This window comes from Cebidichthys violaceus, unplaced genomic scaffold (assembly GCF_023349555.1).
Source record: "Cebidichthys violaceus isolate CVI_PGR_0920_01 unplaced genomic scaffold, fCebVio1.0.p SCAF_4, whole genome shotgun sequence".
Lineage (NCBI taxonomy): Eukaryota > Metazoa > Chordata > Actinopteri > Perciformes > Stichaeidae > Cebidichthys > Cebidichthys violaceus.
Window position 1 is genome coordinate 18,757,546 of NW_027176594.1, and position 18,060 is coordinate 18,775,605.

General features: G+C 41.5%; 2 protein-coding genes across 5 annotated transcripts in view; both read left to right on the forward strand.

Annotated features, from left to right (window-relative positions):
• The window catches only part of pnpla6 (patatin-like phospholipase domain containing 6), a 28,675-nt gene extending 18,812 nt beyond the window's left edge, over positions 1 to 9,863 (forward strand). For 3 of the 4 annotated variants that reach the window (XM_068726576.1, XM_068726577.1, XM_068726578.1), the window contains exons 30-36: positions 2,498 to 2,614; positions 4,690 to 4,838; positions 5,165 to 5,317; positions 6,023 to 6,139; positions 6,391 to 6,478; positions 6,761 to 6,900; positions 8,063 to 9,863. In XM_068726576.1, coding sequence (XP_068582677.1) covers positions 2,498 to 2,614; positions 4,690 to 4,838; positions 5,165 to 5,317; positions 6,023 to 6,139; positions 6,391 to 6,478; positions 6,761 to 6,900; positions 8,063 to 8,137 — 839 coding nt within the window. In that variant the 3' untranslated portion in view covers positions 8,138 to 9,863. Of the gene's footprint in view, positions 1 to 510; positions 628 to 2,497; positions 2,615 to 4,689; positions 4,839 to 5,164; positions 5,318 to 6,022; positions 6,140 to 6,390; positions 6,479 to 6,760; positions 6,901 to 8,062 lie in introns of all 4 variants that reach the window. The other variant, XM_068726579.1, reaches the window with a different exon arrangement.
• A 3,035-nt stretch (positions 9,864 to 12,898) lies between these two features.
• Positions 12,899 to 17,235, forward strand: LOC137884913 (ependymin-like). Its single transcript, XM_068727006.1, has 6 exons — positions 12,899 to 13,033; positions 13,595 to 13,629; positions 13,726 to 13,860; positions 14,756 to 14,939; positions 15,874 to 15,961; positions 16,640 to 17,235. The coding sequence occupies exons 1-6, from the start codon at positions 12,958 to 12,960 to the stop codon at positions 16,788 to 16,790; spliced, it is 669 nt and encodes a 222-aa protein (XP_068583107.1). The 5' UTR covers positions 12,899 to 12,957; the 3' UTR covers positions 16,791 to 17,235.
• The last annotated feature ends 825 nt before the right edge of the window (positions 17,236 to 18,060 follow it).

An 18,060-nucleotide genomic window follows, 5' to 3' on the forward strand; every position in this document is an offset into this window, starting at 1 on the left:
TTTATCATCACAGATTCATTATACTTAGCCTACATTGTGCTGTTTGTAGTAAATGTTGTGTTGATATTTTGGTATCTTGTCGTCATTCTGAGCAAAGTCTATCGTACCTCCTTAATCAGCCTTTGAATAGTTTTATTTAATTGGCCGTGGAGTATGCTTTTATTTTAAATTGGCTACAATTTACTGCATTCGGTTAGAAACCGTAGGCATGAGTGAATAATTTTGTTGACATTGTATTCCCCTTCCTCTCTGTCTTGCTCCTGGCAGCCTCTTGCACTCCTCTCCTCTATGTTGCGGGCAGTTCTTTCTCTCCATTACTTCCTCTCTCCCTCCTTCTTCCTCTCTCTCTCTCTCTCTCTCTCTCTCTCTCTCTCTCTCTCTCTCTCTCTCTCTCTCTCTTTCTCTCTCTCTCTCTACTCTGTGTCTTCCTCGCTCTCTTTTTCCATCCGTGACGTTGAGTCCGGCCCATATTTGATGTGTTCCTCCTTCTCCATCTCCATTTCCCGACAGGTTGCGTCTGGCGATATGTTAGAGCCAGCGCCTCCTACACCCCCTATTTACCTCCCCTGTGCGACCCCAAGGATGGCCACTTGCTTGTGGATGGTTGCTATGTTAACAATGTCCCAGGTCAGATTTGAAACACCCGCTCACCAAAACCCCCCCCCCCCCCCCCCCCCCCTCCATCCCTGAGTCGACAATCAACCACTCGGCTACCCTCCTCCTCTTTCTCGTCCTCTCCCTCCCAAGTTCTCTCTCGTAACTAACCCCGCCCTGACCAGGTGGACATTGGGAGCCCATGGTTTGGAAGGAAAGACTAAATCCACTATTTCCACTACTGCCCAGTGCCTCATCCTTCACTGGTACAGATCATAAATTCAAATTGGCTTTTTGATTTTTTTTCACACACAGCAGACTTTTCTGAAGTTAGCTTGGCGCCACCTGTGAATATAACCGCTCACTTTTACTTTCTCAGTAGATGTGAGGTTTTTTCCATGCATGTCTTGACATCTATGGGTCATGGAGAGATGCATGACAGACTGGCTTCTTCTGGTCCACTATGTTTTATTTGGTAAACTTTTACCTTCTCTTTTTTGAACTATAAAGTTCTGGATGTGGCTTGTAAGAACCACTGTACTTGCTTATTTTGATGTATTTCTTCTTTTTACAAAAAAATACAGTTGCTAGCTTGCAGGTAGCTCATCTTGGCCAATGTAAATCAAACGTAAGTGATTTGGATGCAGCTGGATTCTCGGTGTGGGATCGGGTACGGAGAGCATACGGTAGTGCTTGTTGTGATGAAAGGAAAGCTCGTCGTGTTTAAGTTGACACTTACTGGAGAGACGGTGAATGGCTGCACCAACATCAACATCGCATCTGTCTGTGGTTGTGGATCATTGTGTGTTTCCGGTGGGCCTACGCGTGTCTGTCCTTCTGGACTGGACTTCAGCTTGCTCCCCATGAGGAGGTCCTTGTCAAATTGCTACCGTTTCATTTCAATCACCTCTACCTACAGGAACATGTTCAGTCTCTCCTACACCTGTCCTCTGCCCTGGCTTTGCTTGCTTCTGTGTGCATGCCAGTGCAAAACACTGTAAGGCAATCAATATATTTCTCATGAATATATATATATATATATATATTATATATATATAATATTTATTTATGGCATGTATTACTTTTTTAGTTCTTCTATATTTTTGTTATGATACGGGAATATGTGTTCTGGATCCTGCTTTTGCGCATCGTAGCTCCTGTACGACTGGAATACAGGCCTCAACTTACAATAAATCTAGAGCAAACAAATGAAAAGCTGTAGGTGATAATATGTTCCCAAAACTCCTATTTCAATAAAAATGATTTTTCCCCAGCATTCACACATTCTCCATGCACAGATGTTGTCTCCCCCCCCTCCCCCCTCGCTTTTCTCTGTGGTGCTCCTTATCCTTCCAACCCATGCAGCACCCGGTCCTGCTCCTGCCCCCTGCTGGCACTGGGCTGGACTGCAGGACTGGGCAGGCTGGGTGCTTCCCTGCCATGTTCACGGTGAGGGATCTCCGAACACTGTCACAACATCTGCCGCTACTCTCCTCGGGTTATCGGGATTGGTTTCAACTTAAAATATACAGGATCAGTGGATTTGTTGCTTCGGAAATGAGCCGTTACTGAGAAACGCTGTTGCTGTGACACTGTTTGGAGATCCAAACGGCCTTGGTGCTCTGTGATTGGTTGCCATTTACTTTTTTACCTTACGCACAAGTCACACAGGGTCTCTGTGCAAGGTAACGAGGTTTGCAGTGGTGTACAGCAGACTCTAAAGGTGGGCAGAACCACAGTCCTAGCCTTTGCAGGGATCGGCTACCTTTTTTGTCCGACCTCCCTCTGATGTTGGGATTGCGTTCTGTGTCCGAACTAACCTGAAATGTATAGCAAACATTATTGAGATGTTATCCCCCTCCCCCCCCCTTCCTCCTCCCTCCTTCCCTCCCTGGTGTGTCAGGCTCTCTGTGGCGCTATGTACGGGCGAGCATGACCCTCTCTGGGTACCTGCCGCCTCTCTGCGACCCCAAAGATGGAAACTTGCTAATGGACGGTGGCTACATCAACAACCTGCCAGGCAAGTAGAGGTGGTACCCCCCCCCCCCCCCACCCCCACCCCCATCCTCCACCCCCCCCCCCCCCCCCACCCCAACACACAGTCCTCAAGGTCCACCAAACTCCTGTCCCCCAGAGGAGGGTTTGGTGGAGTGAGGGACGGGGATGATTATTATGAGGGGTTATAATCAAGTTGTTAATCGGCCGGGTAAGTATATATAGACATGGGCTTGTCCTGATGCTGATTGAGGGAAGTCCAGTGGTACTTTAGGAGTGTGCTGAGTTTTCCCTGTCTGAATATTGAGCCTGTTCCAACCATCAATTAAGAAAAAAATCAATCAATCAATCAATCAATCAATCAGAATCAACCACATTTTTTAAATATAACAATAAAAACTGAGTGAGCATTATCAGTATTACTAGATGGGGAAAACGTAAACATTTAGAGTTATATTGAAAGATGATTCAAATGTATTGAATGATAAATGAATACCTCATTGAAAAGGGGAATGTGGTATTTGTCTGTCAAACAGCCTGGTGTCAGAAAATTGTGGGATTCAAAATGGGAAGCGGGACTACCGCTTGTATCAAATTTGGACATTAAAACTATAAAGTGATTTTTGCTATTTTTTTATGGCACAAGACACCAGTCTGCTTTGAGGTGAAAGTCTGGTTCCCTTCATGTCGAAATGAGCTCTTTTCTGTAGAGCTGGGCAATAATTCAATATTATCGTTTATTGACTTTCAGCAGAATCATACGGTGGTGATGTGATGATATCATCTTATCATTCTGTTGTCCAAAATAATGACTCCAATCAGATTGTAGTTTAAAACAAAGACAATTTTAGTTTTACACGCCTCATGTAAACATACCAGTTCTGCTTTGAACTTCAGTTTGATTGTTCTCTAAATGAATATACATACATTTGATACATATTGTGTCACATGTATGCATACATTTGTCATATTGTAAAATTATTGATATGGGAAAATATTCCTTTTTTTTAATATGATGATTTTCAACATTTCGCCCAGCTCTACATTAATTATACTGAAGCTTAATTTTAGAATTTTTCAGTATTTGCTGAGGAAAAATGAGTGCAGTCTGTTTAGAAAAAAAAAGGGGGGGGGGCGCAGCTGTTTTTTGTCTGCGGATCATTAAATACATCCTCATTACGTGAAGGCATTGTAACAATGCATCAGACCAAGTGTACACTCTCCTGTGATGTTAACAGAAGTGAGACTTAAGTGAGGCTCGTAGCTTTTCAATATGGTGCGCAGATGAAAACTCCCCCGAGTCCGTCTGTGTGTGGTCGTGATAAAGAATGTACTCCGTACTCACGAAACACAGCCATTCGTCACAAAGCTCCGGACTGAGCCATTGTATTTCCTCTACTCGGTATGAGAATAATGTCTCATTATGTCTCGAGCGATACTCGATCTTGAGGTTTGTGATGTATGGTGCTTTCTGGGGCCCAACGATTGATCCGACTAAAGGGTGCCTTGTGAAATCAACCAGCTTCTTTTCTCACTGATTGTTTCTCTGCCTTCTTTCTTGGCTCTCTGGATCAGTGTGTTGGGCTTGTGAGACGTTTTCTGCTTTTCTGTCTTTTTAAAAAAAAAAGAAAAAAAAAAGGCTCAACACCACAAACATGCTCACTGCCCTGATGCTTTTTTTTTTTTTTTTTTTTTGACACTAGCAGGTCAATGAGATATGTTCTGGCCCTGTGCTCGTTGGTCAGTAAAGTTTAGTAAAGTAGTTTTTCTGTCACTAATTGGCCATAAATCCTGTAACGGTGTGTCTGACAACTTTAAAAGAAACTGTCATTTTTGTGGTGTTAGTCTGTTTTGAACATTGTGGCTCCTAAAAATGAAGGTTTAAAGCTGCAGCTTAATAACACAGAGTCCACTGTCTCACCATCTCTGCTGCTGGATTGTGTGTGTGTGTGTGTGTGTGTGTGTGTGTGTGTGTGTGTGTGTGTGTGTGTGTGTGTGTGTGTGTGTGTGTGTGTGTGTGTGTGTGTGTGTGTGTGTGTGTGTGTGTGTGTGTGTGTGTGTATTGGTGGCGTGCGTGCGTGCGCGCTACACGTCAAACAGCGGACATTGCGAGGAACATGGGGGCCAGAACGGTCATCGCCATCGACGTGGGCAGCCAAGACGAGACCGACCTCTGTAACTATGGCGACAGCCTGTCGGGCTGGTGGTTGCTGTGGAAACGGATCAATCCCTGGGCAGAGAAAGTGAAGGTACAGTACGGGGGGGGGGGGGGGGGTGTGTACTGGTGGCCGTGGCTGACTCAGCAGCTTAAATACAAAGCAGTACGTTTGAGTTTTTAATCAATACGTAGGGGGGTGTGTGTGTGTGTGTGTGTGTGTGTGTGTGTGTGTGTGTGTGTGTGTGTGTGTGTGTGTGTGTGTGTGTGTGTGTGTGTGTGTGTGTGTGTGTGTGTGTGTGTGTGTGTGTGTGTGTGTGTGTGTGTGTGTGTGTGGTGCCGCTGAGTCTGCAGATTAATAAGTGTTTCTGTTGGTGTTTGTGGTGAATTCTGGTCCTTCCACCATATCCTCTGCTACAGGTGCCGGACATGGCAGAGATCCAGTCCCGGTTGGCCTACGTGTCTTGTGTGCGGCAGTTGGAGGTGGTGAAGAAGAGCGCCTACTGCGAGTACATCAGACCGCCCATCGACCGTTTCAAGACCATGGACTTCGGCAAGTTTGACGAGATCTACGTGAGTATACTTCATACATATTTTGTATTTATTTGGGGATAACCTGCATTGGCAAACATGACATGTTTATTGTGATGCCCTGATTTAATCACAGCAAACAGATGAGGGCACAGCTGCATTGATGGTGATTAGTGTGAACCTGATTGCTTCATTTCGCAAAGAGAATGTTGCTACTTTGGTATAAATCCATGTGCATTTGTTTTGAAGACTACGGCCGTGTTCCGACAGATAATGTTAACGTCACAATCACAGACGGATGATTAGATGATGATGGATAAAACCGTCGTAAAATGTCCCCGAGTGGTTCAAACCTGCCTCGTGTATCATTATAACCAAACTGCTCAGTTTTGTGGTGTCTGATGAGCCTTCAAAACTCATGGATCCGATCACTGAAACCTGGATCTTATAGTATCGTCTCACCAGTGTCTGAAACAAAGAGGCCCTGTTCTAGTGTGTGAATGCCTGGTTAAAAAGAACAGCAAGAGCCGCTAGCAGGGAAGATGCATTCCACCTCCACCTCCACCCCCTCTCTGTTCTCTTGAAGTAGAGATGATTCCTACTGTAAATGTTAAAATGCCAGGCGATGCACATTTTAACAAAATCAACAAAATAAATCCTCATCTGTTCAGAGTTCCTTGGAAAAAAAAACCCAAAGTGTCCCTGCTTTATTAAAAGTACCTTGTGTTTCGGTTTAAACTACTTCAGGACGTGGGCTACCAGCACGGCAAGCTGCTGTTTACCGGCTGGGCCCGAGGCGACATCATCGAGAACATGCTGAAGGACCACCGCTCGGCCGACTACAACGACAGCAAGAGAACTGACGTAAGAACACACACGATATGTAATATGATTGATGTATAACTAAATTCATGTTCACCATCAACATTTTATGTGTGTGTGTGTGTGTGTGTATATGTGTGTGTGTGTGTGTGTGTGTGTGTGTGTGTGTGTGTATATATATATATATATATATATATATATATATATATATATATATATATATATATATATATATATATATATATATATATATATATATAAATAAATAAATAAAATGATTTCTGGTCTCGTAGTCCTGCACGTGTCCAGGAGCGGACTTCACTGACCTTGCAGAGATTGTATCCAGGATAGAGCCGGTCCAAAGCTACGGAGCTGCAGAAGGTAAACGATCACTTGTCACTTCATTATTGTCATCTAGAAATAATTCCTTTTATAGCGGCTGAAGTATATTAAAAGTCCTTGTAAGATCAGTCTCCTCCTACAGATGCACAGGGATCATGTCTGATTTAACGAGTGTAGTAAATAATAGCTTTCACCCGCTCCTGTTTTTAATGAAATACAGTGGGAGATGTCCCTGATACTTTATGGGTGCTATCTAAACCAGGTGGCTCAGTCACACAATAAATTCTCTCCGTAATATGTCCTCTAAATCTTTCCGTTCAGCGGAGGAGTCGGACTGTCTGACAGAGTATGAGGAAGACGGGATGGACACGGTGAGAGAGGAGGAGGGGGAGGAAGAAGAGGAAGAGGACCTTGAGGACCACTCGCCTGGAGAGTGGGGCCAGAATGGAGTCTTTCAGACTGTGAGCACACACGACAACATGACGTGACCGATCCATATTAAGTCGAATTTCTTCTTCAATGCCATTGTAACATTTTAGGGATGCACCGATACAGATGTTTAAAATAAGAATTTGTCCAATATAGCTAATGCCCATGTTTCTTTGTTGTTGTTGTTGTTGTTTAAATTTAGTTATCCCCCTTTTGTGCCAGAGGAAAAAAAATATCTTTACTATAAAAAAGAGAAACTGAACTGTCAGCATTTCGTGACACTTAGAATGCACGCAGATCCAATCATACAAATTTATGAAACAACCTTTGACGTAACTTTTATTCCCGGGTGGCTGTGGCTCAGGAGATAGAGTTGTCCTTTTTAATCACAAGGTTAGCAGTTCAATCACAACGAGATAAGAATCTCTGCCTTGTTGCAGCCTATTTTTCTTCTCATTCAAGATGTGAGACGCAAAGCTGAACAAACCCGTTCGCTGAAAACACGGAACCCACCGCCCTCTTATGTCTTATGCCGGCGCCTTGACTTCTTCTCCGAATCGGCCGCTAGGAATGCCGGCTACTGACCTCAAAGGGCCGACACAACATTTAGCCTGTTTTGCGACACAATAGATGAATATCGGCAACTGCCGTTAGCGAATGGCTTTGTATTTGCCAAGACAAATGTCGGCCATTCATTCAGTCACGGCTGGCTAAGCGATCGTTATTATTGCCACAGTCATTTTTGGCAGCACTGGTATCGGGTCTGTCTGACGTTGGTATTGGCATATATCCTGAGTTGAAGTATCAGAATTGGAAGATAAGAAGTCCGATTGGTGTGTAGCCCAACTTTCCCAAAATTCATGCAACACTGGTATCTCCTCCACAATTCTTCTTTCATTCTACATGGACTCCTCATTTGTTGTCGAAACATGATCATGTCCATGTAGAATAAAAGAGGAATCGAAAAGGAGAGAAATGTGCAGGTTGTTTTGACCAGTAGCATCTAAAACTGGTCCCAATGGTTGTACTAGAGGGAAAGCGGCCACGATAATCAAAAGGTTTTATCTATAAATTATATCCGTTCAATATGTTGTGTGCAGAGATGACATTTTTGGCACTAGAGGGCGACACAGGAGGAACTTTCAGATTTCCGCCACGCTGACCAGGTCAAAAACAACCCTCCTCTCTCTGCAGGATGAGGAGAAATCAGTGAGACAACGCAGGAAACTCGCCAGTGACTCCAACACCTCCGAAGTGTCTGACTGCTGACAGAGGGCCACGGAGGACTAGAGGGAGTCGAAAAACAAGACCGAGGGACAAATCACGGGTCCCTAAACCCCCAACGCTAGAGACTTGGACGCCGCGCTCAGCTCCTGCGACTTCTGAAACTCTTGAGATTACCGCTTTAGATTTTCTGCAGGAAATCGCTCGCGCTCTAACTTATTGAACCTTCGTTACATCGAGCGGCTTCCTCCTTGCTTTCGCTCTGGCCTCGTCTGTTCACGTTCTGACCCCGCCATCAACAATGAAGATGTACGGCCTTGGAAAAAGAACAGTCTTCCCCACCCGGTGGTTTCTCTTTTATCGCTTTCACACCAAATCCCATAACCAGAATCCCTGCCTGCCAACTCCCAAACCTGCCAAAACCAGGGACTCGCACAGTAACCGACACAACAAAACAGGGACATTTAAAACTTCCAATCCAATCCCGTTTCCCTTGTTTCTCAGTTTTAAATGCCCCCCCCCCCCCGTCTGTGTCTCCGAGTCTTTACGTGCGTCTCCAATGTCGGTACGTCTTCATTGCACTCCATTTTTCATTTCTTCTGTGCGCTTGTTCAGATGAGTTTGTGTATTTTTGCTGTGCGTTAGGATGACTATTTGCTGTGATTTGTTGAAGTAACACGAGAACACCGAAACAGAAAAGTAAGCTACACGTACAATAGAGCTGTAGTTAGAAAGAGTTCTGTACGTTTAGCGTTGACATCAAAGTAGACTTCATGTGGAACGAACAGAGCAGAACGAGGATCGATGCAAATTGGGAGATGTTGAAGGAATAATAGAGTAAGGACATAAAAGTGTGTGTGTGTGTGTGTGTGTGTGTGTGTGTGTGTGTGTGTGTGTGTGTGTGTGTGTGTGTGTGTGTGTGTGGACACGGATGAAAAGAGATATGGACCAGCGAGTTACGTTTTATTTAATTTATTTAAAATTCACACAGAATAGAGTACAGGGAGCTTAATGCACTGTAGACTAAACTGAACAGAGGATGGGGAACATGATGAGATGATCTGTTTGAGTGGATGTGTTTTAGCGTTCATGTTTTGAGGCGATGCCGGGTAAAGACGATGCCTTTTTCAATCAGTGTTTTGATCCTCTCGCAGTATTCAGTACCTGTGGAGAAGAGAGCCCTCATTTGACTGACACTACGGTGCTCGAGGCTCCCGCGTATAGTGGACAGCGAGGTGTGTATGACGGTGTATCTGAGACTGAACAGTGATTAATAAAACCTACGTGTCGTCATCAAATGATTGTTTGATAATAGGCAGAAACCCGGAGTACTCCTCAACTTCAAATGGGCAGAAATTCACCTCCTGTAACTATTGACACTCGATTAACATGGACCTCGCGTAGATTGTAACAGGAGTATATGATCATATACACAATGTTGATATTCATATATGTATATGAGGTGGACATTTGTAAGGTGATGTTTTGCTGCAAAACAAGGGAACCTAAACAAAGAACGGGTTTCTTCTCCTAAAATCCATTCAGTTGTATTTATGTGCTAACTACTGGCTTTTTAAGAATGATTTTCTTATTTTTTAATTTTGGGGTGGGGGGGGTGTTTTATTTTAATTAACTTGGCTTTAGCTGTTTTGCACTGAAATATTTGAAGTATTCCTTGCTCAGACAACCTCAAGATGTCAAGGAAATTCCAAGAATAAAAACGGATGATAATTTAATAGGCATATTGAGAAATAAACAGAATATGCAGTAAGTCTTGTGGCGTTTCTTTTTTTTTTCTTCTCCTTTTGCCGACATTTTTTTTTAATGTCGTGCCAACCTGGTTACCAGGTAAGGCCTGCACCGCTAATTGTGTTGACAAGCAAAGCATTAAGCGTCTGTCCATCCAAAAACGAGTTATTTCAGTAGTACCTGTGCCGAGACACCGATTTAACCGTGTTTGTTTGGCAGCGTTTGCTGATTGGCACTAAACACAAAGTACGGCTGAGGCGGCGGCCATTATGTTTGGCTTGTATTTGGTCATTCACCAACCAAACCATGAAATATTGGACAAACAAAATGTCAAGACGGGGGATCCTCGGTAATTAAAATGATATCTGTAGGGAAAATGTCTGCACCCAAATTTCATGGCGAACCACCTCAAATAATACACTGCCTGGCCAAAAAAAAAGTCGCCACCAAAAAAAAAAAAGTTCACACACTAATATTTCGTTGGACCGCCTTTAGCTTTGATTACGGCGCGCATTCGCTGTGGCATTGTTTCGATAAGCTTCTGCAATGTCACAAGATTTCTTTCCATCCAGTGTTGCATTAATTTCTCACCAAGATCTTGTATTGATGATGGTAGAGTCAAAGCCTTCTCCAGCACATCCCAAAGACTCTCAGTGGGGTGAAGGTCTGGACTCTGTGGTTGGCCAATCCATGTGTGAACATGATGTCTCATGCTCCCTGAACCACTCTTTCACAATTTGTAGCCCGATGAATCCTGGCATTGTCATCTTGGAATATGCCCGTGCCATCAGGGAAGAAAGAATCCATTGATGGAATAACCTGGTCATTCTGTATATTCAGGTAGTCAGCTGACCTCATTCTTTGAGCACATACTGTTGCTGAACCTAGACCTGACCAACTGCAGCAACCCCAGATCATAGCACTGCCCCCACAGGCTTGTACAGTAGGCACTTTTTTTTTGGCCAGGCAGTGTATTTGCTGATTACATTTAACGGAAACTTCAAATGTTAACCTCACGGGGGCGCTAGGGTGAATGTTAGTGGGTGCACCAAAGTCGGGTCAGATTCATCCTTTGACCACCATGAAGGTCTGTACAGAAGTTCATGGCAAACCGTCCGATGGTTGTTGAGACATTTCAGTCTCGAACAAAGTAGTGGACCAACACACAACCATAGAGCCGCTCCACTAATAATAAAAACAAAGTTTCCTTCACCGGATCAATAAAGTAATCAAATGAAACCTGTTCAGTGCCTCTAATGTGAGACCTATGGATTAAAATATGCACATGTGTTGTTGATAACCTGTTGTTAGTCGTCAGATAAAGACAAAGCACCTGACTGAGCACACAGATTTTATGATCATTATCTGCGTTTACTGGCAGTTATTTCCATTAGAAAAGACCTCTGAACATCCATGTGATGCAGGTCCATCCGTCTCACATATCCTTTTCCTTTCACCCGGTATGAAGTTTTAACTGTGCTCTGACGCAAATCTCTCCATCATTACTGGAAATCAAAATCAGTGCCAAAAAAAAAAATCTTTTTACAGGCAGCAGCACACAGTGGAGATCTTTTTTTTTTTTTTTTTCTTTTAAAGATTCATTTTCATACAAAGCACAAATGAAAATCACCTGAAGACCAGACATGCAACAATAACATGGTGAGACAAAAGCACATCTGCAGAAAATTTAAAAAAATAAGTAATTTAAACTTTACAATTCACATTTAAAATGATTCAAATGTGATATGTCATCTGTCGTATGTGACAGGAAATATCACTCTATTTTCCATGCGCATTTATCTGGAAAAACTGCATTCTACAATCACCAGACATCAACTACAACTAGATCATTTCATTTAGTCTATATTTAAGTTAAAGTGAACATGACAGAATCTGGATTCTGAGAAATTCTGTAAATCTTAATAAAGATTCATATGAATGCATTGTTTGTAGACCCATTGTTATATTCAATATAATTTCCATTATCACTTATCAATAATTCTTAACTGAGGTGGAGGTTAGTTGTATCTGAGTGACTTTCTGAACCTCTAGATAAGGCTGGTGCACCTGACTATGACTCAATTTTTATTTTACTACATCTTAACAACTTTCACATGATCAGGGCTAATCTGCAGACATATTTCAATCTGTGGACAGAGGCTCTGGATCGGAAGAAATACTTTAATGTAACACATACTTTAGGTCTGTATCTCTTTATGAATACTGTTCAACGATCCGCTCTTAACCAACGGGATGCTTTATTAGTTCTACGATTGAAGATATTTTGCAGTTAGCTATACAAAGACACGATACAAGACTCGCTAACAAATAAGACGAGACAAAAAGGTATATTTATCAATCAGATGATGCAACATAAAAGTGAGGAGGCATGCTTTGTAGCAATCGCTGGTATTTTAAGGTAAATGTAGCTTTGAGGTCTGGGGAAAAATAGCAGGTGGATTTAGTAAATCATGGGATTATTTACACCTGTTATTTACACCGTTATCTGGACGATTTGAACTGCAGCTAAATGTGCTAACATGGCACTGAATTTCCCAGCGTGGATAACACAGACCTTGAAGAAGTGAAATAAATAAATCAAAGTTTAGGGATTAATTTTGTGCATACATGTATACAGTCAAACTCATTTAGTGTATATATGTGAACAGTCAGTATTGCCTTTATTGTACTGTATTTTTGTAAAAACAATGTATTATATGGAATATGATATAGCTTTTGACCAAAAGTAATAATGGCAATGTCAAATTTAGAGTCATAATTACAAGGCACAACATCTAACAAGGCCCTCGGATATAATATCTCCATAATATCTGATGAGCTTGGTGCTTGAACATAAAAAAAACAAGCATGTGATGCATTGGCTAATCTTATCAATGGTAAATGTGTCACGCCAAGAGCTGTTTATAGTTGATCATATTTTCCCTCGTGGGGGTTTTAGGGTCAGAAAAAAACCAATGCAGAGGGGGTTGAACCACACGGCGTGAGAATGACCAACTGTGAGCAGGTACAGTATATATATGGAGGTGTGTGTGTGTCGTCCCTTAAGACCATAGCGCTCGCAGGTTCATCCCGTCTGGATCCGAAAGCTTCTCAACATGAACTTCATCAGTGTGCTGTCCTGCCTCAGCCTGGCGCTGACTGCTGCTGTCGCCCAGGCACCAAAACCCTGTGGTGAGTATGGACACCCCTGTCGGTGTCCTTTTGCACATGATAGAAAGAAAAAAAAATCCAAGTGTCTGTAAGAGCATCAAAGAAAAAGATGGCATGAAAAATTCATACGTGGATAGGTGTCATGGTATTTGCCTCTCTTTAACAATACTGAAAAACATGATCAACAGCTAGAGATTCACTGTGAATGTTCTTATTGTAATTCTTTTAAATTTGTGAATGACTTCATTTGATTTCTTTGCAGTTGAATTGGAAAAATGAACATCTATATTACACATGATTTCTTTCATTTATATCAGTTTATTTAGTTTGACAAGACATTAAAATGCATTATGACTGTGTTGATGGAACTACTTTTTATGTGTCTGAAACTGGAATTTTGGGTAACCTAAAATTATTTTTGTTTTGTGTTTTACCAGCATTTCACATTAAATGACAGAGACAAGGCAGGTTGTTAAAGTATTTGCTCTGCCAACACAGAGCTTATTTACTCAGCATGCTTTGAATGATCTCAGATCATTAAGAGAACTGACTTCTTTAACACTTTGATTTCTTCTTCCACAGGTGCTCCAGAGCTGATGAGTGGAGGCTTCAGTCTGGTCAGTCTGCTCATACACGCTGCAGACATTTACCGTTGCTCACATGTAATCTCCCGGATTAACCCACGTCACTTTCTGCTCCTGTTTCTTTTTCAGATGGATGCCAACGGAGTCTATATGTCCACAGGAACAGTAAGCTACGATGCTATTGGTCAGAGGATGCGGGTTAGAAACTACCAGCTTGTCGGCAATCAGACCTCTTCAATGGACAATCTGATGGTTTTCAATCAGGTATGTAACCCTGGGTGAATTGTCTCTACCACTACTTTTCGGGATTTGTTTTAATCTACATACAGTGCATACTGAGTGGGCTTTCCACCTTCGCTGTGAGACTCTCATGCAAATGACAGATTATCCGTTACCATGACCTAATTGGTACTGTAGCAGATGAATTGGTGAACCAAGAATGTCTCTATACTATGTCCTTATATTCCCTTTTCCTGCAGCATCAGCATAACTAATCACTCCATTTGCAATACTGTCAATGCCCCGTGACTGTAAATAATGGCTCTACAAAGCTATGTTCAGAATTTATGAAGTGAAGTCCATAATAACTGATGATGGACATCTCAAAGGGCATTACCCTTTACTAATCAATGCGTCTTCTAAATATTTGCCAAGTACAAGAAGTCAAGGCTACTTATTTAAATTGCTTGTTCTGAGTTTGTCGATTTGAGTTCTGTCGCCATCTTGGATTACGGCCGTTGCCATCTTGGATTACGGCCGTCGCCATGTTGTTTTTTAAACCAATGAACGGAAGTAACCATATTAGGATTGTGGAATCATACCCTGCTTTATGGTTTATTTTACTCTAAATGGGACCATACTTTACTAAATGAACATCATGTATTGAAGAAGACTTGAAACTAGCTATTGAGATAAACTCATGTTTACAATATTTACTGAGGTAATAAATCAAGAGAGAAGTAGGGTCGTTTTCTTGTAGACTTCCATACAAACGGACTTCTTTTTGCAACCAGAAGAGTCGCCCCCTGCAGGTCATTAAAGACACTTAAAAATCAGCCCTTTTAAAATGGACAATAAATAATAACAAACTAGTACTGTCCACAAATAAGTATTTTCAGAGTCGGCTCAGACAGCATTCATAGTCTTTTTGTTCTTTCAGAAAGTCTACTATGAGATTGACTGGAGCAAATTATCGTGCAAGAAGAAAGCACTGGATACCACCTTCCATCCCATGCGCGTTCCCTCTGACGCCAAACTGATGGGTCAGGTTTTCATGGGCTCCTCTTCCTTCTGGGGAATGGGTGCTCTGGTCAACACCTGGTATGGAGAACTGCCACAGAACGGTAAGAGGCAACATTGTATTTTAAACAAAGAAATCTGGTTTTATTTTGACACGGTCTGAATGGACGATAGCTCTTGCTACAGTGCACCATGTAAGTGATCGACCGGATTCTGGTGCTATGATGAAAGGCTGTGACTGTGGCCGACAACTTGATTCCGACAGAATGTAGAAGAACAAATAATATTTCCCGCCAAGCTCTGGTATTTACACTCACTCAATCTGGCCTGAATGTTGATTCATTAAAAGTACTTTTTTTATAGTTTAATTTGACATGAAATTGGAGCATATACATTTTCCCTGTGTTCAGTTGAGAGACTTGTGTTACACAGCACTCTGTAGTCTTAAATTAGCCTTTCCCCCCTTATCTTAACCTGAACCAGCGTCACATGCCTTCTGAACACATCGCAGGTGATTCCTGGCGGCTGGCTAACCAGATAAGAAGACACAACATAAATAAGACAACTTTTGCGATACAGTTAGGACTGGCGTTGAGATGATGTGTGTGGTCACAGGGACAGCTGCCCATTAAACTACAATTTTATTCTTTTTTTTCCCAACATGTGTTAAAATGAGATGTGGTTGCAGTGGCTGCGGACATGTTGAAAGATACTTTTGAAGGTGCTGGGCTGAGATATGGAACATAATGAAAGTAATAAATACTGTGACAAACTACCTCTACCTTTGAATACATAGTACATACACATCTAAGAAAACCAATGAAAATACAACCAAAACTATTTCCATGGCAAAATACCAACCAAGTAAAATGTTTTTTTGTAATATCTGTAACCCAATGGTTGAAATGCTGCGATGGGATGTTTTCTTTGTGTCAAGCATGTTGTGCAACTAAGGAAGACGGTATTCCTAAAAATGGTGACTGCTTTGTGCTGTTTATTGTTAGACCCTCACATGTGACTTATGCTTCATGTCATCAGGCTACTATTCTTCTGTCTTCACTGAGATTGGCTGCATCCCTCTGACCTTGACTTCCTACACTCCAGCATCTGGATGGGTCACAGTCAGGTGAGAACCTGAGTTGACAAAACCACAGGAGCACAGAAACAGCCAAATAACCAACACCACCATTCAAACAATGCTACTGTTCATATGTATCTGTCAACACTCAGTTAACCCTTAACTCGTCTTCTTTAGTAGCTTTAAGTGTGGAGAAATCATATTATTTCAAACTATCAGTATCATGTACACTGTCTTATTATTGTAGTACAATATGAAATACAAGTTATAAGAATATTGACAAAAGTGCTTTACAGAGAGATAACACTCTAAAAAGAAAACAGACATATAGGTCAGAGAACTAATAAATACGACAATCATGTCTTCATGACGATTATCAAAAAGCTAAATAAAATGGGTTTGAAGATAAGATGGGGGAGCTAATAGTCAAATTAAAAATGGTTATTATTTAGAATCTGTATTCTGTATAAGCATTTCCCAGCTCTTCACTAAAGGTATATGATGTTTTCACTGGGTGAAATATTCTTTTAAATATTCTAACAAAAAGGTTTTACCCTTAGCCAAACTGTACAACAAAGAAAAAAACCCAAATGATTTTCATCAACCAATTCTCAAATGTCAACAAATGTTTAATCTAGGAGAATTCAGTCTCGGCATGATTTATTTCTGGCCCTGAACCACAGTCAGTAAAGATTCTCAAAAAGTAAACTTTTGTTTACATTTCAGCACCTTCAACTGGGTCTTGGGCAACACAAACCCCATGGACTACAACCCTCCTTTCTTCTGTGCCAAGTCTAAACTGGAGGAGACTGAGACAACAGAGACCTTCTTCGCTGTCTTGCAGTCTCTGGCCAAGAAGACCAAGGAAGAGGAGTAAACATCTGGAGCATCTCACTATGATAATCATGACCGAAGCAAAGCTAAATTTGACTGAAATGATTAAAAAATGATCGTAGTATCTAACGCTATTTAGATTAACATGACAACTGCTAAGCCAAACGGACGACACAGCGAGTCACAGGGATGTACAGTATGTGAACATCATTTAATACACTCTTGACACGTCACTCCACCCTGTTTGTCTTAATGGGGTAAACCTCACACACCTCATTCCTTGGTATTGCAGGTTGAAGGAAATAATAAGGTAGTTTAATGGTAGGAGCAAATCCCGACTAAGGGAGTGAAAACTATAGAGATACACAGTGAGAACTGAGTAAAGGAGACCTTTCAATACAGTATGTAGCTGCATTTCTGCTATGTTTTCTATCTCTGTCACCCTCTTCAATAAAATATATTAAAAGTATTAAATAATGCTGCACTTATTTAGAGTTGGGTGCTTGAATGGATGAGTGAATAAGACAGCAGAAATAACAGGAGAAAAGTGTTTAATCCATACCAGACATGTTCTTTATACTGAGACTTGATGCATGCATGTGACACATTAATCAGTGATGTTTATCACTCACAATTACACCACAGTGGACACCAAGTTCAGCCCAGGTAGATGTCTTCAAAGAGTGAATAACCTATTTTGAAATCAAAGTGTTCATTGGAGTTGCTTTTGTGGCATTTTTTTTGCTGTCTCCAAAAGGAAATTTCTGTTAATTGGAGTCAAAAACACCTTGCATCTAAAACAAAGATGGGAAAAGTAACAAATGATCACTCTCAATGTCAGAGGATGCAGACAAACACTCTGGGACATATAAGTTGTAGAACAAGTGATGCTTTTCAAAGAGGTAACAAACCTTGTGGGTCAGATTTGTTTATGAAAAAGATTCATTAAAATTTTCCCACATATTGCAGCTGCCAGATGAGGATAAAACGGAGACTGTCGTCAGTAATTTGTTAATTAGAGTCAGCAATGGTTCTCAAAAACATATAAACTGTAACTTCTGTTGATCATTTTAGTTCATTTTTTTGGCCATATTTAAAAAAAAAATAAGACAAAAATGATGTCCAAGGTTATTTTAACCTTCCACAGGCTTCAGGCAATAAGAGGATTGTCTGTCCCGTGAATGACTTCCTATTTGCGTTGTCCTAATTATTTTATTATTATTCAGATCCCCACTTTGTATTCCATCTCTGTGACTTGAACATGAAATCATACTAGCACTCTGCGTACCAATGCCTGAGTACACATTGTCTCA